Source organism: Hordeum vulgare, chromosome 3H (genome assembly GCF_904849725.1).
Source record: "Hordeum vulgare subsp. vulgare chromosome 3H, MorexV3_pseudomolecules_assembly, whole genome shotgun sequence".
Taxonomy (NCBI): Eukaryota; Viridiplantae; Streptophyta; class Magnoliopsida; order Poales; family Poaceae; genus Hordeum; species Hordeum vulgare.
The window spans coordinates 545,813,470-545,839,940 of record NC_058520.1 but is presented as its reverse complement, the minus strand read 5'-3'; the positions used below and the strand labels follow the sequence as shown (position 1 = coordinate 545,839,940).

General features: G+C 47.5%; 2 protein-coding genes across 2 annotated transcripts; both read right to left on the bottom strand.

Moving 5' to 3' along the window:
- Positions 1-566: 566 nt before the first annotated feature.
- Positions 567-3,513, bottom strand: LOC123444873 (sedoheptulose-1,7-bisphosphatase, chloroplastic). Its single transcript, XM_045121743.1, has 8 exons — positions 3,268-3,513; positions 3,054-3,191; positions 2,751-2,936; positions 2,584-2,665; positions 1,996-2,217; positions 1,798-1,898; positions 1,645-1,716; positions 567-1,024 (listed from the first exon to the last, which is right to left on the bottom strand). The coding sequence occupies exons 1-8, from the start codon at positions 3,364-3,366 to the stop codon at positions 743-745; spliced, it is 1,182 nt and encodes a 393-aa protein (XP_044977678.1). The 5' UTR covers positions 3,367-3,513; the 3' UTR covers positions 567-742.
- An 827-nt stretch (positions 3,514-4,340) lies between these two features.
- On the bottom strand, positions 4,341-11,735 carry LOC123444872. The gene is made up of 3 exons (XM_045121742.1): positions 11,262-11,735; positions 5,115-5,830; positions 4,341-4,890 (listed from the first exon to the last, which is right to left on the bottom strand). The coding sequence occupies exons 1-3, from the start codon at positions 11,694-11,696 to the stop codon at positions 4,854-4,856; spliced, it is 1,188 nt and encodes a 395-aa protein (XP_044977677.1). The 5' UTR covers positions 11,697-11,735; the 3' UTR covers positions 4,341-4,853.
- Positions 11,736-26,471: the final 14,736 nt, after the last annotated feature.

Sequence of the window (26,471 nt, the reverse complement as noted above, 5' to 3'; positions counted from 1 at the left end):
GTCCTGGCGGCCTCCTTTTCACCACGCTCGACTTGGACCATTCGTTATTAATCCTCGATGCTCGATCAGATGAATTCCGACCGCTGCCCACAGCGCTCGCACGCGGCCAAGCCCGTGTGGCTGCATGCCATGCGAGGGACGTGCATGCCCTTTGCGTCACGTCATGCATGCACCCTACTGTGGTACCCGAAAAGGTTTAAAAAAATTGGACGGCCGTGGTACTTACGTAGCAACAGGATCAGCGGTCAGGATTGTGGCCTCGGGCTTGCAGGGATCGATCTGCGCGGTTGGTCGGGGTGGGCGGGTTTCAGACAGACTGCTTTCTCAGGAAACAGCAGAATGTTTATGGCATTGTTACTCTCTTGTGTTGCACCCCCATACCTTGGACTGTTGCACGTGGAGACATCGGGGCTGTTGCGTGGCAGTCAGCCCTGTGACTGAGCAGAGCAAAGCAAAGGTGCAGGGACGGAGATCGCGTTGCCTGCTTGGCTTAGACACGCAGACATCCGATGACACAAGTGTTGCCATGCACAAACGCACAACTGTGTAGGACAATCACCTCGCAGTGGAGACAAGGGCGGCAGACGTACGCAAGCCCGGCCGTCCGCCCGCCCGCTCTATTACCAGTTCGCATCATCACAAGACAACAACAACAACAACAGCATGCTTCAGACTCTATAACGGACAGCTTGTTTTAACCTTCAGGTTGAAGGAAAAAAAAAAAAAGAAGGTGGGATGATTATCAGGCGGTGGCGCCGACGGTGGCGCTGGCGGCGAGTCTGGAGGAGCCGTAGAGGGTCTCCTCGAAGCGGATGATCTCATTCTTGGAGCCGTAGGCCACCTGGGTCCGCTCGTCGAGGACGGTGATCACCTTGTCCAGCACCGACTGCTTGCCGTCGCTGCTGTGCCCGCCGGCCTTCTCTATCAAGAACCCCAGCGGCGCCACCTCGAACAGCAGCCGCAGCTTCGCCTTGGCCGTCGGCGACGTCACGTTCGTGAATATGCCCTTCTCCTTCACGATGATCTGCATGCACCATCATCAAACATCCATTCCTTCTCACGCGTGCACAATGCTAAAACAGAAATTGGGTTTATCTCTGCATGCATGCATGCAATGGAGTGTATACGGAAGCAAAGTTCGTGCGCCAGGACGCGCCGTGCCGGTCGATCGACAGCATGCATGGCCATGGCCATGGCCTTGCTTAAAGCAGACGCTGGTGCAGGCTCAGTGGTCGAGAGCATGCATGGGCAGCGCGGTGGAACAACAGTTCGTGGCACTCACTGGGGAGAGCACCCAACCAAATTCTTGTTCCCGGAAAAGCTACATTGCCTCGACGCAAAGATTGTCGTCCAGCTCTGGCGCGAAAGGTGCAGCAGTAGTAGGATTGACGTGACAGATCGATCATGGCGTTGTTCGATGCTGGGTCGAACAGGCACTATTGGTGATCACCAATCAGATCATAGGCACGGTACTGAAGAACTAGTGTCATGGCATTTCAGTGTTCCATGCATACCAGCGATTTTACAGATACATAGAGTATGTTTTTAAGGCTGGATCTGAATAACTTCTGTGGTTTCTGAGGTATGTAAGTAAATAATATGACTTGTGAGTTGTGATAAGTGAAGAGCTGTTGATGTATGTACCTGGTTGACGTCAGGGACCATTCCTCCGGTGTAACGCAGCGTGTACTTTTCCTTGACGTAGTAGTTAACAAGCTGACACAAGGTGCATTTTCCACTTGTTACATTCTGATTACAACTGTCCCTACATCAATTTAGAGCTGTGCAGAGTACTACCTTGTCGTAATCAGGGTTGTCAAATGTGGCCCTCAGATTGCCAGGGGAGAACATCTTCCCTTCTCCAATGCTTGTGGTGTCCTTGACATGCTGCCATTTACCTGCAGCATTTGCAATAGACCTTGGATTAATAGCACTGTTACATTTATTTACAGAAGCTCCATTGGGCACTTGATTCAGAAGAGAAGAAAAAAAAACCTTCGTCGAGAAGAAGGAATTCATGCGTCCCGGGGCAGTCCTTGAGGGCGACGACGAAGGTGGTGCGAGGGCCGTAGATGCCCATGGCGGCAGCAACCTGGTCTCCGCCGGTGACGCCCGTCAGCTTGTCGCCGGGCCACACGCCGAAGATGGTTCCCACGGTGAAATTGGTGTCCACGATGCTGGAACCATCAAGGGGATCGAACGCCACACTGAATCCGCCTGCCAGACGACACGAGACGGGAAACATGTACCCGCTGGTGAGTGGATAGTTCGTATCGCTCTATCAAATTAGGACACTGTAGCATCTATGACAAGAACCCAAGGAGACACGATGGTTACAAGGAGTGGTAAATATGTTGTTTCGTTGCTACGGTGCTCTGAAGGTGCGAGCGGGAACATATGCTATGTTCAGTCGCACTGAACACTGTCCGGTGCTACAGTGCGTGCTACTCTATATTATTCAGGCACGGGGATGGCATTGGCATGTGTTCTGTCGAGGATACAGGATTAAGGTGATCGCCACCCCCCTTAAAATCATCTCATCGAGCTTTGAGCTTTGACGTGTAACAAGAAATGGTTGTGTACCTTCGACGGGGCCACCCATGTCCTGCAGCTCGGGGACTTCCTCAGAGCACGCGTACTTGCACACATGGGAGTACTCCAGCGCCTATGCATATATACATGCATGAGCCAAGTGAGAAACCGTGACGGGACGAGACGCGCAGATCGAGAAAAGGCGCTCTCGCTCTCACCTCGAATAGGAGCTTGTCGGCGAGCATGTCGACGGCGAGCTGCTCGTCGCCGAAGGAGTTGACGCAGGCGGTGCCGCCGCAGGACGCCGTCCTGACCTTGAAGGCGATCGTCCTCATCGCCTCCCCCATGCAGATCAGCAGCCTGATGAGGTTCTTGTCCGGCGTCGCCTTGGTCAGGAACTCCTCCTGCCACCACACACGCATATACGCACAAAAATGTACAGACGCCGTGAGCTGCGCATGCAGGGGGCTAGCTATAGCATACTCCTATGTAGTGGTGACGGGTGCGTGCACGGCACGAACCAGGCTGTCGCCGATAGCGCACCGGGTGGTGAGCGCCGCGCGGCTCGCCGCCTTGGACTGCCTCCCCGCCGGGAACGACGTCCTCGCCGTGTTCGCCCGCAGCGACTCGCCGTAGAACGAGGTCGCCGGCCTGGCAGCCTGCCGTCACATTACCAGTCGGGCGTCAGGAAAAAGGAGGAGGAGTGTCTTGGCAGCATGTGTAGCTCTCGCGCACCTTGGGCCTGTAGGACTGCGAGAAGGACATGGCGGCGCAGCAGGCCGGGGAGCGCGTGGCGGCCCCGCGCGCGTAGCCGGCGGCCGCGACGGTCTCCATTGCTGCTGGCGGTGCGTGGTCTTGGCCGGCGCTGACGAGGAGGGAGGCTACGGAGCTTGGGATTGTGGGAGCTGTTCTACGTCTTTACGTTGCGGCGCCGGCTGGGGGATTTGGGAGGAACGGATCACGCGCGGTGGATGCACGACTGGACCAGATAAGCCCGGGGGCCAGCGTGGCGCCGGAGAAGATAGAGCGCGGGAAGACGACCGTTCGTGGGTTGTGTGGCCATGCTGGTGCCGGGACGAGCCGACGATGGAGCAGCAGTGCAGCACCGGATCGATCGGCCCGGGTGTGTACGGTGGTACGTGCGTGCGCTTCTCGTGGCAACTTGCGCAAGACATAATATTGGTTGCAACTTTACAATTCTACAAAGATTAGATTTCGAGTAGTGTTTTCAGTTCGAAAAAAAAATGGGGTGTGTAACCCCCTTTTTTTTTTTCTGTAATGACTCTTGCCTTTGCCTATGCCGTGTATGTACTTTTCGGAAACACTAAAGATTTGACATTTTTCATGGCAGTTTATGTTTGATGCAATGATGATAAATTTAGTTTACAAGCACGGTAATTTTTCAACAAAAAATGAATTAAAGCAGATTTTTCATGCTCGTCGACTAAACTTGCCGTCCTTGAAGAACATAATTTGCCATAAAAGCATTTGATTTGCCATGGTCGTCAATAAATCTCCTGACGTCAGATTTATAGTGTAGTCCATAATTTTAGCAAACTGTAAAATAAAAATAATTTCTTGTTCAATATAGTAATTTCTTGAATGATGCCAGGTACTTAGTAAAACAAACCAAATTTTTCTTAAGCATCAATGTCTATCTCAAGGGGAAGGGTGTCTAATTAAGCGCCCGCCCTTTAAAAAAAAGCACACGTGCTTAAGAAAAAGATGATTTATTTTCTAAACACCCTGCATTGTACAAGGCCTTCGGTGAAGTGTAACCTCTGTTAGTAATTAGGAAGTAAAACGAATATCTAAACCAGCAGATGGTGGGTATTTCACAAAAGGAACATAGGTACTAGTACATGACAACACCAGAAACGGCTCTATCAAACTGGGTAATAAAAACACAGTTGCCAAACATCTTGCCAGGTAAGAGTGTCAAATGGCTTTTGGGTTTTGGTTTACACACCTTACCTTGACCCTCTCAAGTCTCGACTCTCAATAAAGAAACGAAATCAATGACCATTTGTTTTCTACCCCCCTTTAGTCTTTAGATCTGTATTTCATTTTTCCTGTACACGGGAAAACATTCAGACCAGATGAGCTCTTTGAGCATCAAGCTACAACTGATTGGCTTGCCCGCTGCCATGACGCAAGCATTGATAATGAAAATGGTGTGCAATTCGCATGAGTTTCTGCACAGAACGGAGGGCTAGGTCTAAGCGAACGACTGAAGGATCGATCACTCAAGGTGATGAGTGTCTCAGCACATCAAAACATGTGCACATGCAGAAAAGCATGCCAAGTAGCTGTCAGCGGATTCAAAAGATCTTCTTCACCTCTTGGACATCCTGGGCCCTGAAGTAAAATGTAAAGGTTAGCAAAAATCAATATCGTTCTTACCAGCTAGTGTTAGACGTTCAAAAGGAGCTGTTTAGTCTACTCTTGCAGCTAACATCAGTGCATAAGAGAAACAGAGCGGTGAATTCCAATATATGCACTACATGATTTAATAAGAAAATGGCGAAGCAGGATGCTACACCTGCTTACACAAACATATGGGGGCATGTGTAGAGCCGTACCTGTGGGACGAATTGGAGCCATCAGATTGATCTTCATCATCCTCTTCCTCTGCTTCATCCTCATCACTATCAATCTCCAGCAGACTCAGCCTGCACTGGTTTGAAACTCTTCTCATGAGGAAAACATTGAGGTAGTACTGCACCAAGTCCACTCTGGTCTTCGAGGCAAAATGTTTTGCCGCTATCGCCCAAAAACTCTTATTTTCCATCACAGGAATCAACTGCTCAAGTGCATTAAACTTTAGTTGCTCCTCAATACTCCACATCTTAGAAACCTGCTCGCCCATCAAATCAAATTTCCATTCCATGAAAACTTGACCAATTTCAGACCTTAACCGATCCCTTGCGGTGTTGATGTGATGTTCTCTGCAAAAGAAGGATCCTGGATATGGGCAATAACATGATTCAGGCCTTCCCTGACCAGCTACCACCATATTTGTCTGTAAGACATAACCTTCAGGTGGCCAAGTTCTGCTTCCTAGCATCTTTGAGATGTTCGGGTCATTCCTGTAACAAGAAAGCTCTGTGTCTGAAGGGGGTCCAGTCCAGTCAGGTATCTCTGCCTGAAACTGCTCACCTACTCCAATCTTTTTCCTTTGCGTCAGAAGCACTGATGTCATGAGTACCATTCTCCTAGCTAGCCTCTCGGATTTCCTTGTTGGGGTTGACCCTTTCCTTTGTCTTTCTGATTGGTTGTTAGTTCTGTACTTCCTTTTCTGAAAGATGAAAAATGCAACAATTTCCAGAAGATTAAGAAATAGATAATTGTTTCAGAAAGCACAAAACAAAATGGAAAGCAGAATAAACGAAATATAGTGAGGAAATTGACAATAAAAATAAGCAAGCAAACATTGACAAATTGTCAGACAGTGGGAGGAAATTATACAAACTAAACACTGAAGATGCTTTGTGGAACACCCTACGGCCCAAATAGGGTAACAGGCCCACAACAGCCCAGAAATGATATGTCTTGCACCCAGAAGGCTTCTCTGCAAGTGTGACTCGTAACTGGCCGTGTGGGACTAAAAGCAGGGGTGCTACATTCGAGTATTCATAGATACTCCCTCTCTTCCATAATGTACTCCCTCCGTTCCTAAATATAAGTCTTTTAAGAGGTTTTACTAGAAGACTACATACGGATGTATATAGACATACTTTAGAGTGTAGACTCATTCATTTTGATCCTTATGTAATCAGTTAATAAAATCTCTAAAAAAGACTTATATTTAGGAACGGAGGGAGTAGTGCATATAGATTCTTTTGATAAGTCAAACCTCATAAACTTGGACCAAGTATGTGGAGGAAAACATTTACATCTAGAATCCCAAACACATATAATTAGATTCATCATAAGATGTACTCGATCCGTTTCTAAATAATATAAGTCCTTTCAGAGATTTCAATACGGACTACATACAAATGTATATAGACGTATTTTAGTGTGTAGATTCACTCATTTTGCTCTGTATGTAGTCTATATTGGAATTTCTATAAAGACTTATATTTAGGAACAGAGGGAGTATTTTCCTTATTTTATATTATCTGATATTGTAGATATAATTAGCTTTCACCCTGAACTTGGTCAAAGTTTGCAAAGTTGACTTTTCAAAAAATCTATATGCACTACATTATGGAAAAGAGGGAGTACAAATTTGCCAAGCAGATAGAAACAGCTAACCCTCTGTTTTTGTTCAGATGAGGAGAGGAGACCATAACACAGGTTTCACAGGACGCTATCCTTTTCAGATAAGAAAATAAGGTAATCATAGCTCAGGTGTATCCACATTCTTTCAATTGGAGTTTGGACTATGAACAAAATCCAGTGAATTGTTTCAAAGTACTCCATTCGGTAATGCCTATTGTTTGCGCATTTCGGACATGATATAGGAGCAAATAACTGAAAGTTGCACTGTGCTTCCATTTTATAAAAATATTAATCATGCACTTCGAAAAATCTTTCTTACTAAGGAAAATAGAACACAAGTTGCAGATGATTCTCTCTCTAGAGAGTCAACATCACCATGGTTCTCTAATTTTAAGCATTTTGGATCTGTCACTATGCCTTGTAGGTTGTTCTTCCCAGTAACATGTAGGATGCACATCTTGCGGCCATGCAGGCAGTGGCGGCGCCAGGGGTATTCCTCGGCATTCCATGGAATACCAAAGAATTTGGGCCCAAAAAAATTAACTATACGTGTTATACAGTGGAGCCCGCTAGAACAGCCCATCCAGCCACGCGCTCTTTGCTCTGTTTCCCTGCAAAAAAAGGCCACGCACGAGACGGCAGCCACTCTTCCTCCCTCGATGCAAATCACCAAACCTAGTTGACTGTCGACGGCTCCGGCGCAAGCGAGGTCCGACGGACGAAGGCAAGCTCTCTGCCCCTCCGGCCATCTCCCTCCCGACCGGCCTTCCCCTCCCCTCCGGCCCTCCCCTTCCTAGTCCGCCAACGACCTCCGTGGTTGTGGTCCGTCCGGGGTTGCGCCGCTGCGGGCCTCCGTCGCCATCGACAGTTGCCGCATCAGTCCGCCAGCCGCCAGGCTAGAAGGAGAAGCCATCCAGTCCATCCGGTATTGCATCCATTTACAAATTCCCAAGGTAATTTCCCTTTGTTTTTTAAACAAATCTGAAGCTTTTTTTTGTAAATTTCCACTGCTAGAAGCCACTGATCTGTGACAGAATGATTGCTACTTTGTTCTTCGATAAATTGTAATTGTTTGTACAATTGTCCATCAGTCCATGCCACATTGCCACTGATTGCTACTTTTTTTATATAAATTGTAAATATTTGTCCATTCAGTTCATGCCACATTGTCATTGCCACTGATTTCTACTTTGTTTGTGTGATGTAGATGTAGATGAAGAAGAAGCATGTGGGCATACTTGAAATGGGGGGCAGATCTTCAAGTTAAGGCAAGAAAAACAACTTCTACATCCATATTTTTTGTTCTATTATATTGCTTTGGCCAAAAAAAATTGCTACTATTATTTATGTATATGGTCATCGAGTCATTGATATTGCCACAATGGCACAATGATACTTTTGTGGCATCGATGTATGGTCATCGAGTCATACCTATTATATTTATTGTTAGAGATATTGCCACAATGATATTTTGCTATTATTATTGATATATGGTCACCAAATCATTGATGTTACCATCATAATGCACATTTGTTGTTTTATTATATTGCTCAGGCAAAAAAAATTACAAGAATACCCGGGAGAAAATTCCTGGCTCCGCCACTGCATGCAGGACATCATGACTACCATCGCCACTTTTCGCCCAAACATTAAATAATCATACAGTCAGCACTTCTCCAGGTCCTCTATCTGACAGCAAGTTTCAAAATATCGGCTACCGGGTTCATATCAGTTAGATTTTGGTAAATTGGATGTCAGATATCGGTGATATACCAGACGATATGCAGTTATATAGGAAGAAACATATCTGATCGGGTTTTTTTTCATTCTTATTTAGACATGCCTTTTTTAATAATAATAAAATGACAAATATCAGTGTTTGAGTTACAAATATATGATTCCAAGTTTATTAACTAGTACTGTAAATCAGGAATAAACCAATAATTACTCTCAAAAAACTTATTCTAACATAAAAACTCATATATGCGTATTTACAAAATATTAAAGGATAGACCCAGTGCATAGAAGCTCCCACACAAGGTGAGGTCTGGGGAGGGATTATAGGAACCTAGTCTTACCCCAGCGAAGTGCAATGCAGAGGGGCTGGTTCGAACCCAGGACCTCTTGGCACAAGTGGGGAGGACTTCACCATATGCGCATTTACAAAACATTGTGTGACTTTTTATAATTTATGAAGTTGTAAATACCAATTTCATGTTCAACATTATTTCTAGAAAGAACCTTTGTCATTTACATATTGGTCTATATCGGTGGACATATCGGGTCAAATATGAGCCATATCGGTTAATATACCAGTCTATATGGCTGATATGCGTAAGAACGATACTCCCTCCGTCCATATTACTTGTCTTGGATTTGTCTAGACATGGATGTATGTAACACCAATGTATCTAGACACGTTTTAGTGTTACATGTATCATATCTAGACAAATCTAAGACAAGTAATACGGATCGGAGGGAGTGTTTACGAAATGATATGTTATATCTGTATCGGTACACCACCAATAACGATATATCGGCCGAGTGGTCGTACCAGCCTAGATTTAGAAGCTTGTCTCATGGGAACTACGTACCGCTGTCAGCTTTATGCAAAGTAGGACAGACTAATAGATGTTTCTGCCAAAATACACTTTGAAAGGTTTTTCACTACTTTTACATGGAGAAAGCCATGACCGTTCGATATGACATAAAACACAAGTTTAGGTTTCCAAAATGATAATCCAGGATAGTTTTTTTAAATGTCAGGTAAAATACAGTGAATACAGGAGAATATAAAATTAAAACACCAAAGAAAATAGTGCACATTAGTCCAGATTCTAGATATATATTTTTCACTTAGAAAGGAGCCTTCATTTAAAAAATTAATTAAGCATCATTATTAAAGGAAAGAGTGCACATTAATCGCGTCAACCAGTTGGCTAGCTAGAGCAGACTGAAATGCTCGCAGCCCGAGGATCCGCGTTCCAGGATCAACCCTCCGTCGGGTTGGTGCTCGCCTTCTTAAAAAATGTCACCAAGGGCTAATCCTGGTTGGTCGAGTTTTTTCTCTTTTGTTAGTTATGGATATAGGGACCCTTCCCTGGACCCTGCGCAAGCGGGAGCTACATGCACCAAGCTGCCCTTTTTATGGATACAGGCCATTTGTGAACATGCATGTCTATTGTACACCCATTTCAGCAAGTTCCCTTCAGTCCCTTAATCTAGCACCTAAGACCTATACTCACACAACTGAATAAAAGCATGTTGTCAATCCCCCGATATGCATCACTTAATATAAAATCTCACATGTCATTAACATTCTCACTAGGAACTCTTCAAAGTGTAATTTTTCAAGCTTAGTTTCCATCCTGGCATAAATATAGGTAGTTTTGATGGGCTAACAAATTAATACATTAACTGTGACTAAAAGAACTTGAAATTATATAATTTTGGTGAATGGGACTCGAGGCATGAAACTTAATGTTCTGGATGTTCTGTTCTTCAAAAATATAGGTTGTTTAGCCACGGGTGCAAGACCTTGGGAATAGCCTAATATTACCACCATGCCCTTCTCTTACTCCATGTTGATCGAGCTATTCTCTGAATTCTCACGTCCTCTTTGTAAGGAGACCTCATTTATTAATGAGATTAATGGTCATGGAATGTAACAGGAACACGAGAAAAGTGCCGACAGCATGTAAAACAATATGAGATGAATAATCAACCTACTAAATTATTATCTAATGGAACCATCCTCAATGAAGGCAACAAGTTTTTGTGTGACTGCCATGCTCGCCGTTCCTCGGTTCTTATAAGCTTCCCTGACTTATGAGTTACGAAGCTCAGTTTCCAGTTGCTGAATCATGGAGCGCTTATAATCTGTTGTGAACAAATCTACATAGGCCACCGAAGGAGGAAAAGGTTGGCTCGCAAAACCATAGAAGGAAAAAAGATCCGGTTAGACAAACGCAATTAGGAGTATCATAATTGACCGTGCAATGCCAACCGCAGCCTGAGTCACCAGCTGAGATACAGACACAAGCAGGATTTCCCCAATCAGGATCTTCCATTGTTTGGGAAAGGCTCAACGGTACGTGGTTGCTCTGCGGTGCCTGAGATTCTCTTGGCTTGAAACAGGACACTCGTCAATTGGCATTCCATGCCCTGGGACTCCATTTAGTACATGGTTGCTGAGATTCTGTTTGCTTGAAACGGGACACCAGTCAACTGCCATTCGCCCATTCCATAACCCGGGACTCCATTTACAAATGCACTCCTAGAGAAACAAGCCTAGCGATACGGGCAATAGGTTACGGAGAGGAATGACATATAGTGACAAAATCCTAGTAGATGCAGAAATGTCCCACCCATGCGAAGCAGCCGGAGAAATGTCCCAACGCAACATGGTAAACGACAGTCCACCCACCCAATCGACGGCTACCTCGACAAATCAGCAGCAGATCGCGACTCACGACCATAGGGGTTTGCGACTTCGTCCTCACCTTGGAGAAGCTGGGGAGCTCGGCCTGGTCCGTCACGTCCTCCATCCTGAGGTAGCGCGCGCGCCGCAACGCCAGCACCTGCCGCTTCCTCGGCCTGTCCGCCGGCCGCTTCGCGCAGGGATCCACGGCGGCCTCCCGCGCCCACGACACCAGCGCCTCCAGATCCACAGCCACGCCGTTGCCGCCTCCGGACCTGCGCTGCAGGATCCCCCCGACGAGCGCCTGGAAAAGCCGACGCGGCTCGCCGGCGCCATCTGCCTGCCCCTGCGGCGAGGCGGCAACGCCTGAGGAGGAGGCGGAGGAGGAGGGGTTGGGCGGACACGGCGAGGGGGGAGCGGCGGCGGCGGCGGGCGGCGCGTGGCGTGGCTGGTCAGCGCAGTGGCCGTTTAGGGCGAAAGGGGCGTCGAGGAGCTGCTTCTGGTACATCCCGACCATCGGAGCACGGGCGGCGCCGCCAGTCGCAGGCGGCCGCGCGGCTGGCTGGGGCGCTCGCCCTCTGCCTGCGCCTGCGCCTGCGCCTGGGAGGGAGGGAGGAAGGAGAATTGGAAGGAAGATTTGGGGTATCCTGTTAGATGTGTGTAAAATTTGAAAGAATTGGGATGGAATTATGGAATGTTCTAGGTTAGGGTCTCTAGGGGTGGAGCGGTGTTGCGATTCGTGGAGGCCAGCGTGGCGGGCCCGGTGAAATTTTTTGCCCCCCTAGCGCGGTCGTGATATGTAACAACTGCATTTCTAAAAAAAAAAATGCATCTCTAATAGAGCAAGCCCATACATCATATTGATATTAACGAAGAGATAAGGGGTCCACCACGCGGAAAAAACGCTTCGGCGATTGGGAGGCGATTGCGCGGCGATTCCCTCCCTCCGCTGGGTTTAGGGTTTTGACGGCGGGGGTGGTGTGGATCCGGTGACCTACGGGGCAGCGACGGCGCTACCCTGGACGTTTGACCGGCGGGCTTCGTCTTCGCGGGGAGGAGATCAGGCGAAGACGATGTCGAGGAGGACTGCAGCAACTCCGCAGACAAAAGCTACTGCGCTGGCTTCGAAGGTGGTGACACCGACGAGCAAGACGGTCGATCCTGCTAACAGGGGGTCTTCAAAGTCCCCCGTGGAGAGCAAAACTCCGGATCCGGCTACTAGTCTGTCCGCTCGGATGGGTAATATGGTTCTCTTGGACAAGGAGGCAGAGGGTTTGCTTTTCTCGGCACCGGAACCTCGAAGCACGACGAAAGAAAGATGGGCGGTGGTGGGAAAATCATGCTCATCGCGGTCGCTTAATCTGACGGTCATGGAGAGAACCATGCAAAGGGCGTGGGGGGTTCATAAGATGGCTAGGTTTCGAGATCTGGGTAAGAACGTCTTTGAGGTGCACTTTGGTAGCGAAGGAGATTGGAGACATGTTCTGCACAATGGCCCATGGCAGTTTGATTTCAGCGTTTTGATTGTCAAGGAATATGATGGGGGCACCAGGCCTTCGGAGATGGTTTTCGATACTGTGGAGATATGGGTTCAGGTGCATGATCTCCCACCGGACAAAAGGACGGAGGAGTTTGGGAATGCCTTGGGCAACTGGCTGGGGAAGGTGGTGAGGGTGGACGTTGATGAGGAAGGAAAAGCTAAAGGGCAACACCTTAGGGTTCGTGCCCAGATATCTGTGTTTGAGCCACTGGTGAGAGGTTTTTTCCTGAAATCTTCGCGGGAGGAGAAGAGTAAGCTTTGGTTCGATTCCCACTATGAGAAGGTTCCACATTTTTGCTTTGAGTGTGGTAGATTGGTACATGTTAATGGTGTCTGCGCCCCACCGGTGGACTCGTCATCGCAGTGGGGAGGATGGCTTCGGGCATCGTCAGATAAGCATGGTGGATCAAAAGGTGGCTCAGAGGGAGGAGGTGGTGGAAGTAATAATAGTATGGGCAATGGGAGACAAGGAGATAACGATCAGTTCGCCCATCGGATGAACAGGGTGCGTGATCTCCCTACTAAGCGTAATCTGCACTCAGAATTTTCGTGTATAGGTGATTCCCGCACTGGCGAGGAGTATAGACCTGGGGAGACAGATGGGAGGAACCCACTTAAGAGCAAAGGTATAGCTAAGGAGCAGCATGAGGGGGACCAACGTGTCAATCTGGAGCAAAGGAGGGAGGAGGTGATGAGAGGCAAGTTGGTCGAACAGCACAGACAGAGAGAGAGGGTTCCTACCGACGAGATGAGTAGGGTGGTGAGGGGTCAGCGTACTCCCCCCAATGCTTTTCCTGTTGACGAATCGGGGAGGAGAATGGAGGGTATCTCAACATCGGGTCTTGGAGGAACAACAGAAAGGAGGAAGGGGTGCTATGTTAGGAAGCCGAGACAGGAATATCGCCCAATCCCAAAGAGTTCCTCAAGGAGACCGAGAGAGGATGATAATAGGAAGAGGAGGCCGAAGCAGCTTTGGGTAGCAAAGGATGACCCAGATAGACAGATTACTCATGATGCTTTCATTCGTGATACAAGGCGCAAGACGTCTTCAGTGTTTGATCGTATCTCGGAGGACAAAGATATAGCGGCGGACCCTGCGGAGCAGGGCCGTCGAACACAATGAATATCCTGGCCTGGAACTGTCGGGGTTTGGGGTTGGCCTCGACAGTGGGTGAACTACGGGACTTGATTCGGTCTCACAACCCAGGGGCGGTCTTCTTATGTGAAACTAAGAAGAGTGTGGCGGCTATGGAGAAACTAAGGTGGAGCTTGGGGTTCAGGTGTGGAATGGCAGTCCCTAGCCAGGGGAGTAGTGGGGGACTAGCTCTGTGGTGGAGGGATAACATCAAAGCGACGATCCGGCCATGGTGTCAGTATTTTATCGACGCGGAACTCACGATGGAAGGGAAAACTTGCAGGTTTACTGGTTTCTATGGTGAACCCAGGACAGAGTTGCGCATGCGATCATGGGAAAAATTGCGGTATTTGCGAGCGCAAGATGATCTCCCTTGGCTCTATGCAGGAGATTTTAATGAAGTATTGTTTCTCACGGATCAACAAGGAGGTAATAACAGGAGCTTCCAACAGATGGAGGATTTCCGCGACTGCTTGGCCGACTGCGGCTTAGTGGACTTGGGATTCTCGGGATACCCATTCACGTGGGATAACAAAAGAGAGGTGGATCATAATATTCAGGCGCTGCTGATTCGGGCTATGGAGACTGCTCCAAGCAAGCAATAGCGGGGGGGCCGGCAGTCCCGATATGAGGAGGCTTGGACCCGGCATGAAAAATACGATGAGATGGTGGAGGAGGCCTGGGCAGCTTCGGATCGGGGATGCAGGGGTGTAGAAGCTTTATGGCGCCGGCTAGTGTGTGTATCGGGTAACATGAAGAGGTGGGCTGGGGAGGTTTTTTGATCAATTCGGAAACAAATTACACATTTAAAGGCTGATCTTGTTGGTTCAAAAAAGAGAGCAGCGGTGACTGGTTTGACTAGTGAAACCCAAGATTTAGAAGGGCAACTGCGGGAGATTTATGAGAGGGAAGAACTCCTTTATCGCCAGAGATCGAGGGTAGACTGGCTTAAGGCTGGTGATCTAAACACCAAATACTTTCAGAGTAGGGCGTCTCATAGAAAGAGGAAAAATAATGTAAGAGCTCTCCTTCGAGAGGATGGGACAAAGTGCACGGTGGATGAGGATATGAGAGAATTGGTCGCGGGCTTCTACGAGAAGTTATTCACATCAGATGGGTCAGTCGGAGCTAACTCCCTGTTGGAGCACATCCAACCGGCGGTCTCGGGGGAGATGAATGGTAAACTAACAGTGGCAATCTCGGACAAGGAGATAGAAGAAGCGCTCTTCCAGATGGGTCCGACTAAGGCGCCGGGGTCTGATGGGTTGCCAGCTTTATTTTACCAAAGACACTGGTCTTTGGTAAGGGAAGATGTATGCAGAGCAGTGCGTGATTTCCTGAACGGTGCTTCAACCCCGGAGTCTTTTAACGATACGGTTATTGTCATGATCCCGAAGGTTGACTCACCGGAGTTGCTCACTCAATTTCGCCCGATCAGCCTGTGCATTGTTCTGTATAAGATCGCTACAAAGGTGCTGGCAAATAGATTAAAGGGAATCCTGTCAGTTATCATCTGTGAGGAGCAAAGTGCTTTCGTACCAGGACGTCTCATCACGGATAATGTACTAGTTGCTTATGAGTGTATTCATGCAATCCGCACGAGGAAAAGAAAGAACCCCATGTGTGCAGTAAAGCTCGACATGATGAAGGCGTATGGTAGAGTGGAATGGAGCTTCTTGGAACAGATGATGCTACATTTTGGTTTTGCTCACGAGTGGGTGGCTATGATCTTGCGGTGTGTTAAAACAACAAGATTCATGGTGAAGCTGAATGGAGGATTATCGAGGAGGTTCTCCCCCTCTAGGGGGCTTAGACAAGGTGATCCTCTGTCACCATACCTCTTTCTTTTCTGTGTCGAGGGTTTTTCTGCTGTGCTAAGGAGGGCACAAGAAGAGCATCAGATTCGAGGTGTAAAGTTTGGGAGCACTGGCCCCCAAGTTACTCATTTGCTTTTTGCGGATGATAGCATTGTCTTCTTAGAGGGTACCCGATCAAACATGGAAGTGTTAACAGATATCTTGCAGCAATATGAGCGGGCTTCTGGACAACGTATAAACCTCCAAAAATCATCCATTTTCTTTGGAAAGGGAACACAAGAGGAGCGAAAGGGGGAGCTGAAGGGTATTCTGGGTGTGGATAATGAGGCTCTTAGTGAGAGATACTTGGGCTTGCCAACACTGGTTGGGCGCTCAAAAGAAGGGACTTTCAAATATGTCACTGAGAGCTCGAAAGGAAAGGTGAATGGATGGAAGGGACAGGGGCTTTCAAAAGCAGCGAGGGAAGTACTAGTTAAATCGGTCCTCCAAGCTACGCCGACTTATACCATGAGTTGTTTTCATCTCACAAAGAAAATGTGTCGGAACCTGACTTCGATCACTTTGAAATTCTAGTGGGGTGCAACGAATGGTCAAAAGAAGGTGCATTGGATCTCTTGGGAGAAGATGTGTGCAGCAAAACGTGATGGAGGGATGGGGTTCAGAGATATGGAGGCTTTTAACCAAGCTTTAGTGGCCAAACAAGCGTGGAGGATTCTGCATGCCCCTTTGTCGCTATGTGCGAGAGTGTTGAAGGCACGATACTTCCCGAACTGCTCCATTCTTTCTGCTACGTGCCCATCAAATGGATCATCTGTTGGAATTATGCCCTAGAGGCAATAATAAATGTATAGTTATTATTATAATTCCTGTATCAAGATAATAGTTTATTATCCATGCTATAATTGTATTGAATGAAGACTCATTTACATGTGTGGATACATAGACAAAACACCGTCCCTAGCATGCCTCTAGTTGGCTAGCCAGTTGATCAATGATAGTCAGTGTCTTCTGATTATGAACAATGTGTTGTTGCTTGATAACTGGATCACGTCATTGGGAGAATCACGTGATGGACTAGACCCAAACTAATAGACGTAGCATGTTGATCGTGTCATTTTGTTGCTACTGTTTTCTGCGTGTCAAGTATTTATTCCTATGACCATGAGATCATATAACTCACTGACACCGGAGGAATGCTTTGTGTGTATCAAACGTCGCAACGTAACTGGGTGACTATAAAGATGCTCTACAGGTATCTCCAAAGGTGTTAGTTGAGTTAGTATGGATCAAGACTGGGATTTGTCGCTCCGTGTGACGGAGAGGTATCTCGGGGCCCACTCGGTAATACAACATCACACATAAGCCTTGCAAGCAATGTAACTTAGTGTAAGTTGCGGGATATTGTATTACGGAACGAGTAAAGAGACTTGCCGATAAACGAGATTGAAATAGGTATGCGGATACTGACGATCGAATCTCGGGCAAGTAACATACCGAAGGACAAAGGGAATGACATACGGGATTATACGAATCCTTGGCACTGAGGTTCAAACGATAAGATCTTCGTAGAATATGTAGGATCCAATATGGGCATCCAGGTCCCGCTATTGGATATTGACCGAGGAGTCTCTCGGGTCATGTCTACATAGTTCTCGAACCCGCAGGGTCTGCACACTTAAGGTTCGACGTTGTTTTATGCGTATTTGAGTTATATGGTTGGTTACCGAATGTTGTTCGGAGTTCCGGATGAGATCACGGACGTCACGAGGGTTTCCGGAATGGTCCGGAAACGAAGATTGATATATAGGATGACCTCATTTGATTGCCGGAAGGTTTTCGGAGTTACCGGGAATGTACTAGGAATGACGAATGGGTTCCGGGAGTTCATCGGGGGGGGGGGGGGCAACCCACCCCGGGGAAGCCCATAGGCTTTGGGGAGACACACCAGCCCTTAGTGGGCTGGTGGGACAGCCCCAAGGGGGCCTATGCGCCAAGAGAAGGAAATCAAAGGAAAAGAAAAAAAAAGAGGGAAGAAGTGGGAAGGGAGGGGGACTCCTCCCACCAAACCAAGTCCAACTCGGTTTGGGGGGGGAGTCCTCCCCCCCTTGGCTCGGCCGACCCCTTGAGGGTCCCTTGGACCCCAAGGCAAGGTCCCCCTCCCTCCTCCTATATATATGGGGATTTTAGGGCAGATTTGAGACGACTTTCTCACGGCTGCCCGACCACATACCTCCATAGTTTTTCCTCTAGATCGCGTTTCTGCGGAGCTCGGGCGGAGCCCTGCTGAGACGAGATCATCACCAACCTCCGGAGCGCCGTCACGCTGCCGGAGAACTCTTCTACCTCTCCGTCTCTCTTGCTGGATCAAGAAGGCCGAGATCATCGTCGAGCTGTACGTGTGCTGAACGTGGAGGTGCCGTCCGTTCGGTACTAGATCGTGGGACTGATCGCGGGATTGTTCACGGGGCGGATCGAGTGACGTGAGGACGTTCCACTACATCAACCGCGTTCTCTAACGCTTCTGCTGTACGGTCTACAAGGGTACGTAGATCATTCATCCCCTCTCGTAGATGGACATCACCATGATAGGTCTTCGTGCGCGTAGGAAAATTTTTGTTTCCCATGCGACGTTTCCCAACAGTGGCATCATGAGCTAGGTTCATGCGTAGATGTCTTCTCGAGTAGAACACAAAAGGTTTTGTGGGCGGTGATGTGCGTTTTGCTGCCCTCCTTAGTCTTTTCTTGATTCCGCGGTATTGTTGGATTGAAGCGGCTTGGACCGACATTACTCGTACGCTTACGAGAGACTGGTTTCATCGTTACGAGTAACCCCCTTTGCTCAAAGATGACCGGCAAGTGACGGTTTCTCCAACTTTAGTTGAATCGGATTTGACCGAGGAGGTCCTTGGATGAGGTTAAATAGCAACTCATATATCTCCGTTGTGGTGTTTGCGTAAGTAAGATGCGATCCTACTAGATACCCTTGGTCACCACGTAAAATATGCAACAACAAAATTAGAGGACGTCAAACTTGTTTTTGCAGGGTATGATTGTGATGTGATATGGCCAACGATGTGGTGTGATATATTGGATGTATGAGATGATCATGTTGTAATAGAAATATCGACTTGCACGTCGATGGTACGGCAACCGGCAGGAGCCATAGGGTTGTCTTTATACTAACGTTTGTGCTTGCAGATGCGTTTACTATTTTGCTAGGATGTAGCTTTGGTAGTAATAGCATAAGTAGCACGACAACCCCGATGGCAACACGTTGATGGATGATCATGGTGTGGCGCCGGTGACAAGAAGATCGTGCCGGTGCTTTGGTGATGGAGATCAAGAAGCACGTGATGATGGCCATATCATGTCACTTATGAATTGCATGTCATGTTAATCCTTTTATGCACCTTATTTTGCTTAGAACGACGGTAGCATTATGAGGTGATCTCTCACTAAAATTTCAAGACGAAATTGTGTTCTCCCCGACTGTGCACCGTTGCTACAGTTCGTCGTTTCGAGACACCACGTGATGATCGGGTGTGATAGACTCAACGTTCACATACAACGGGTGCAAAACAGTTGCGCACGCGGAACACTCGGGTTAAGCTTGACGAGCCTAGCATGTGCAGACATGGCCTCGGAACACATGAGACCGAAAGGTCGATCATGAATCATATAGTTGATATGATTAGCATAGGGATGCTTACCACTGAAACTATACTCAACTCACGTGATGATCGGACTTGGGATAGTGTAAGTGGATCATGAACCACTCAAATGACTAGAGGGATGTACTTTTTGAGTGGGAGTTTAGCATATAATTTGATTAAGTTGAACTCTAATTATCTTGAACATAGTCTAAGTCCACTTTGAATATATTTGTGTTGTAGATCATGGCTCACGCGACAGTCATCCTGAATTTTAATACGTTCCTAGAGAAAGCTAAGTTGAAAGATGATGGAAGCAACTTTGTAGACTGGGCTCGTAATCTTAAGCTAATCTTAGAAGCTGGAAAGAAGGATTATGTCCTTAATGCTGCGCTAGGAGATGAACCACCCGCTACGGCTGATCAGGATGTTAAGAACGCTTGGTTAGCACGTAAGGATGACTACTCAATAGTTCAATGTGCAGTCTTGTATGGCTTAGAACCGGGACTTCAACGTCGCTTTGAGCGTCATGGAGCATTTGAGATGTTCCAGGAGTTGAAGTTTATCTTTCAGAAGAACGCCCGGATTGAGAGGTATGAGACCTCCGATAAATTCTATGCTTGCAAGATGGAGGAAAACTCGTCTGTCAGTGAACATGTGCTCAAAATGTCTGGGTACTCAAACCGTCTAGCTGAACTGGGGATTGAACTCCCGCAAGAAGCTATCACTGACAGAATCCTTCAATCACTGCCGCCAAGCTATAAAGGCTTTGTGTTGAACTACAACATGCAAGGGATGAACAAGTCTCCCGGCGAGTTGTTTGCGATGCTGAAAGTCGCAGAGTCTGAACTCCGTAAAGAGCATCAAGTGTTGATGGTGAGCAAGACCACTAGTTTCAAGAGAAACGGCAAAGGCAAGAAGGGCAATTCGAAGAAGAGCGGCAAGCCTGTTGCCAATCCGCCGAAGAAACCCAAGGCTGGACCTAAGCCTGAAACAGAGTGCTTCTATTGCAAGGGTATGGGTCACTCGAAGCGCAATTGCCCCAAGTATCTGGCAGATAAGAAGGCGGGCAAAGAAAAATCAGGTATATTTGATATACATGTTATTGATGTGTACTTAACCGGCTCTCGTAGTAGTGCCTGGGTATTCGATACCGGTTCTGTTGCTCACATTTGCAACTCGAAGCAGGAACTGCGGAATAGACGAAGGCTGGCGAAAGACGAAGTGACGATGCGCGTAGGAAACGGTTCCAAGGTTGATGCAATCGCCGTCGGCACAGTGTCACTTCAACTACCATCGGGATTAGTGATGAACTTAAATCATTGTTATTTAGTGCGTGCGTTGAGCATGAACATTATATCTGGATCTTGTTTATTGCGAGACGGTTACTCTTTTAAGTCTGAGAATAATGGTTGTTCTATTTCTATGAGTAACATCTTTTATGGTCATGCACCGAATGTGAGAGGATTGTTCATATTGAATCTTGATAACGATACACATATACATAACATTGAGACCAAAAGAGTTAGAGTAAACAATGATAGCGCCATATTTTTGTGGCACTGCCGCTTGGGTCATATTGGTGTAAAGCGCATGAAGAAACTCCATGCTGATGGACTTTTGGAGTCACTTGACTTTGATTCACTTGACACGTGCGAACCATGCCTCATGGGCAAGATGACTAAGACTCCGTTCTCCGGAACAATGGAGCGTGCAAGTGACTTGTTGGAAATCATACATACCGATGTGTGTGGTCCAATGAGCGTGGAGGCACGCGGCGGATATCGTTATTTTATCACCTTCACTGACGATTTAAGTAGATATGGTTATGTCTACTTGATGAAGCACAAGTCCGAAACATTTGAAAAGTTCAAGCAATTTCAGAGTGAAGTGGAAAATCATCGTAACAAGAAGATCAAGTTCCTACGGTCTGATCGTGGGGGTGAATATCTGAGTTTCGAGTTTGGTACTCACTTAAGACAATGTGGAATTGTTTCGCAGTTAACACCGCCTGGAACACCACTGCGTAATGGTGTGTCCGAACGTCGTAATTGTACTTTGTTAGAGATGGTGCGATCTATGATGTCTCTTACTGATTTGCCGTTATCATTTTGGGGTTATGCATTAGAAACAGCTGCATTCACTTTAAATAGGGCACCATCGAAATCCGTTGAGACGACACCATACGAACTGTGGTATGGCAAAAGGCCAAAGTTGTCGTTTCTTAAAGTTTGGGGATGTGATGCTTATGTCAAAAAGCTTCAGCCTGAAAAGCTGGAACCCAAAGCGCAAAAGTGCGTCTTCAGAGGTTACCCAAAAGAGACAGTTGGGTACACCTTCTATCTCAAATCCGAGGGCAAAGTGTTTGTTGCTAAGAACGGAACTTTTCTCGAGAAGGAGTTTCTCTCGAGAGAATTGAGTGGGAGGAAGATAGAACTTGACGAGGTTGTCGAACCTCTCATCCCTCTGAATGGTGGCGCAGGGCAGGGGGAAACCTCTGTCGTTGCGACGCCGGTTGAGGAGGAAGTTAATGATGATGATCATGAAACTCCAGTTCAAGTTTCTGTTGAACCACGCAGGTCGACGAGATCACGCGCTGCTCCAGAGTGGTACGGTAATCCCGTCTTATCAATCATGTTGTTAGACAACAATGAACCTGCAAATTATGAAGAAGCAATGGTGGGCTCAGATTCCAACAAATGGCTAGAAGCCATGAAATCCGAGATAGGATCCATGTATGAGAACAAAGTGTGGACTTTGGAGATGCTACCTGAGGGCCGCAAGGCTATTCAGAACAAATGGATCTTTAAGAAGAAGACGGACGCTGACGGTAATGTGACCGTTTATAAAGCTCGACTTGTGGCAAAGGGTTTTTCACAAGTTCCAGGAGTTGACTACGATGAGACCTTCTCACCCGTAGCGATGCTTAAGTCCGTCAGAATCATGTTGGCAATAGTTGCATTTTTCGATTATGAAATCTGGCAGATGGATGTCAAAACGGCGTTCCTTAACGGTTTCCTCAAGGAAGAGTTGTATATGATGCAACCCGAAGGTTTTGTCGATCCTAAAAATGCTGACAAGGTGTGCAAACTCCAGCGATCCATTTATGGACTGGTGCAAGCATCTCGGAGTTGGAACAAACGTTTTGATGAGGTGATCAAAGCATTTGGGTTTATACAAGTGGTTGGAGAATCTTGTATTTACAAGAAAGTGAGTGGGAGCTCTGTGGCGTTTCTAATATTATATGTGGATGACATATTACAGATTGGAAACAACGTAGAGCTTTTGGAGAGCATAAAAGGTTACTTGAATAAAAGTTTCTCTATGAAGGACCTAGGAGAAGCTGCTTACATTCTAGGCATTAAGATCTATAGGGATAGATCGAAACGCCTGATAGGACTTTCACAAAGCACATACCTTGATAAAGTTTTGAAAAAGTTCAAAATGGAACAGTCCAAGAAAGGGTTCTTGCCAGTTCTACAAGGTACGAGATTGAGTAAGACTCAGTGCCCAGCAACTGATGAAGACAGAGAGCATATGCGCTCCGTCCCCTATGCTTCAGCCATAGGCTCTATCATGTATGCTATGCTGTGCACTAGACCGGATGTTAGCCTGGCCATAAGTATGGCAGGTAGGTTCCAGAGTGATCCAGGAGTGGATCACTGGACAACGGTCAAGAATATCCTGAAGTACCTGAAAAGGACTAAGGAGATGTTTCTCGTGTATGGAGGTGACGAAGAGCTCACCGTAAAAGGTTACGTCGATGCAAGTTTTGACACAGATCCGGACGACTCTAAGTCGCAAACCGGATACGTATTTATTCTTAATGGGGGTGCAGTAAGCTGGTGCAGTTCCAAGCAAAGCGTCGTAGCAGATTCTACATGTGAAGCGGAGTACATGGCTGCCTCGGAGGCGGCCAAGGAGGGTGTCTGGATGAAGCAGTTCATGACGGATCTTGGAGTGGTGCCAAGTGCACTGGATCCAATAACCTTGTTCTGTGACAACACTGGTGCCATTGCCTTAGCGAAGGAACCAAGGTTTCACAAGAAGACCAGACACATCAAACGACGCTTCAACCTTATCCGCGACTACGTCGAGGAGGAGGACGTAAATATATGCAAAGTGCACATGGATCTGAATGTAGCAGACCCGCTGACTAAAACTCTTCCACGGCCAAAACAAGATCGACACCAGAACTGTATGGGTGTTAGATTTATTACAATGTAATTCACATGGTGATGTGAGGGCTAGATTATTGACTCTAGTGCAAGTGGGAGACTGTTGGAATTATGCCCTAGAGGCAATAATAAATGTATAGTTATTATTATAATTCCTGTATCAAGATAATAGTTTATTATCCATGCTATAATTGTATTGAATGAAGACTCATTTACATGCTAGCCAGTTGATCAATGATAGTCAGTGTCTTCTGATTATGAACAATGTGTTGTTGCTTGATAACTGGATCACGTCATTGGGAGAATCACGTGATGGACTAGACCCAAACTAATAGACGTAGCATGTTGATCGTGTCATTTTGTTGCTACTGTTTTCTGCGTGTCAAGTATTTATTCCTATGACCATGAGATCATATAACTCATTGACACCGGAGGAATGCTTTGTGTGTATCAAACGTCGCAATGTAACTGGGTGACTATAAAGATGCTCTACAGGTATCTCCGAAGGTGTTAGTTGAGTTAGTATGGATCAAGACTGGGATTTGTCACTCCGTGTGACGGAGAGGTATCTCGGGGCCCACTCGGTAATACAACATCACACATAAGCCTTGCAAGCAATGTAACTTAGTGTAAGTTGCGGGATCTTGTATTACGGAAGGAGTAAAGAGACTTGCCGGTAAACGAGATTGAAATAGGTATGCGGATACTGACGATCGAATCTCGGGCAAGTAACATACCGAAGGACAAAGGGAATGACATACGGGATTATACGAATCCTTGGCACTGAGGTTCAAACGATAAGATCTTCGTAGAATATGTAGGATCCAATATGGGCATCCAGGTCCCGCTATTGGATATTGACCGAGGAGTCTCTCGGGTCATGTCTACATAGTTCTCGAACCCGCAGGGTCTGCACACTTAAGGTTCGACGTTGTTTTATGCGTATTTGAGTTATATGGTTGGTTACCGAATGATGTTCGGAGTTCCGGATGAGATCACGGACGTCACGAGGGTTTCCGGAATGGTCCGGAAACAAAGATTGATATACAGGATGACCTCATTTGATTGCCGGAAGGTTTTCGGAGTTACCGGGAATGTACCGGGAATGACGAATGGGTTCCGGGAGTTCACCGGGGGGGGCAACCCACCCCGGGGAAGCCCATAGGCTTTGGGGAGACACACCAGCCCTTAGTGGGCTGGTGGTAGAGCCCCAAGGGGGCCTATGCGCCAAGAGAAGGAAATCAAAGGAAAAGAAAAAAAAAGAGGGAAGAAGTGGGAAGGGAGGGGGACTCCTCCCACCAAACCAAGTCCAACTCGGTTTGGGGGGGAGTCCTCCCCCCCTTGGCTCGGCCGACCCCTTGAGGGTCCCTTGGACCCCAAGGCAAGGTCCCCCTCCCTCCTCCTATATATATGGGGCTTTTAGGGCAGATTTGAGACGACTTTCTCACTGCTGCCCGACCACATACCTCCATAGTTTTTCCTCTAGATCGCGTTTCTGCGGAGCTCGGGCGGAGCCCTGCTGAGACGAGATCATCACCAACCTCCGGAGCGCCGTCACACTGCCGGAGAACTCTTCTACCTCTCCATCTCTCTTGCTGGATCAAGAAGGCCGAGATCATCGTCGAGCTGTACGTGTGCTGAACGCGGAGGTGCCGTCCGTTCGGTACTAGATCGTGGGACTGATCGCGGGATTGTTCGCGGGGCGGATCGAGGGACGTGAGGACGTTCCACTACATCAACCGCGTTCTCTAACGCTTCTGCTGTACGGTCTACAAGGGTACGTAGATCACTCATCCCCTCTCGTAGATGGACATCACCATGATAGGTCTTCGTGCGCGTAGGAAAATTTTTGTTTCCCATGCGACGTTTCCCAACATCATCCACTTTCAGAGGTATTATCCATGGCAGAGACCTATTGAACATGGGGCTCATCTGGCGTATTGGGGATGGTAGTAATATCAGGATTTTTCAGGACAATTGGATCCCAAGGAGTGGAAGCCTTACTCCTCTAGGTGCGGTTTATGTGCAAGGTGTGACGAAGGTTGCAGACCTACTGACCCAAACTGGAGAAGCATGGGATGAAGCAAAGCTGGCCGTTGTGTTCCCGCCGGATGAGGTAGAAGAAATCAAGCAAATTGCGGTGGGGGACAGGGATCACAAGACTTTCTGGCATGGAATTACACCAAGAATGGGATGTTCTCGGTTCGCTCTGCTTATCACCTGAGGATGGCGCAAAATCGGACACGATCCGGACAGCCGGAGTCGTCGTCGTCAGTTAATAAACACAAGGGTTTCTTGGGGCTATGGGCGACAAATGCGTCCCCGAAATCTAAGATCCATATGTGGCGGCTGATCCGCAATGGACTGGCTGTGGGTACAGAGCTGCATCGACGGAGGATTAAATCGGGTTTTTTTTTCTGTGTGTGCGGGAGAGAGGAGACGCACATTCATCGGTTCTGGAATTGCCAGCATTCTATGCTGTTCTGGGAGAAGCTCCGCATAGAACTGGGTATGGGAATAACGTCGCCACCTTGTAATCTCGCTACATAGAGTGCTCTCGCTAATTGGCTGCTGGGGTGGTTTGCTGAAGCTTCGGGTGAGCAATGGGAAGCAATGGTCCAGGCCGTATATGCTCTGTGGTTGGCACGCAATGAGACGAGGGAGGGGAGAAAGATTGAGGATCCACGTGAAATCCCAGCTCGGGTGTGTGGCCACATACAAGAATGGAGGGAGGTACATGAGGCAAAAGTTTTGGTGCTTAAACAAGTGCAGACACAGCGATGGTCCCCTCCGCAGGTGGGCTGGACGAAGGTAAACTCGGACGGGGCTATAGATCGGCATGGAAGCAAAGGAGGAGGGGGTGCCGTGATCAGGACCGACACGGGGGGCTTTATAGCAGGCTTATGTCATTTTTTCCCCGTATGGGTGACCCCGAAGCAGCGGAGATTTTGGCTTGTCGGCGGGCTCTGGAA

Excerpts from the sequence above, each read along its gene's own strand:
- LOC123444873 (XM_045121743.1), bottom strand. The coding sequence starts at position 3,366 with ATGGAGACCGTCGCGGCCGCCGGCTACGCGCGCGGGGCCGCCACGCGC. Across the intron at positions 3,192-3,267 it reads CGCAGTCCTACAGGCCCAAG|GCTGCCAGGCCGGCGACCTC; the intron begins GTGCGCGAGAGC and ends ATGTGACGGCAG. Across the intron at positions 1,717-1,797 it reads ACAACCCTGATTACGACAAG|CTTGTTAACTACTACGTCAA; the intron begins GTAGTACTCTGC and ends ACCTTGTGTCAG.
- LOC123444872 (XM_045121742.1), bottom strand. The coding sequence starts at position 11,696 with ATGGTCGGGATGTACCAGAAGCAGCTCCTCGACGCCCCTTTCGCCCTA. Across the intron at positions 5,831-11,261 it reads AGCTCCCCAGCTTCTCCAAG|AAAAGGAAGTACAGAACTAA; the intron begins GTGAGGACGAAG and ends TTCATCTTTCAG. Across the intron at positions 4,891-5,114 it reads GGCTCCAATTCGTCCCACAG|GGCCCAGGATGTCCAAGAGG; the intron begins GTACGGCTCTAC and ends ATTTTACTTCAG.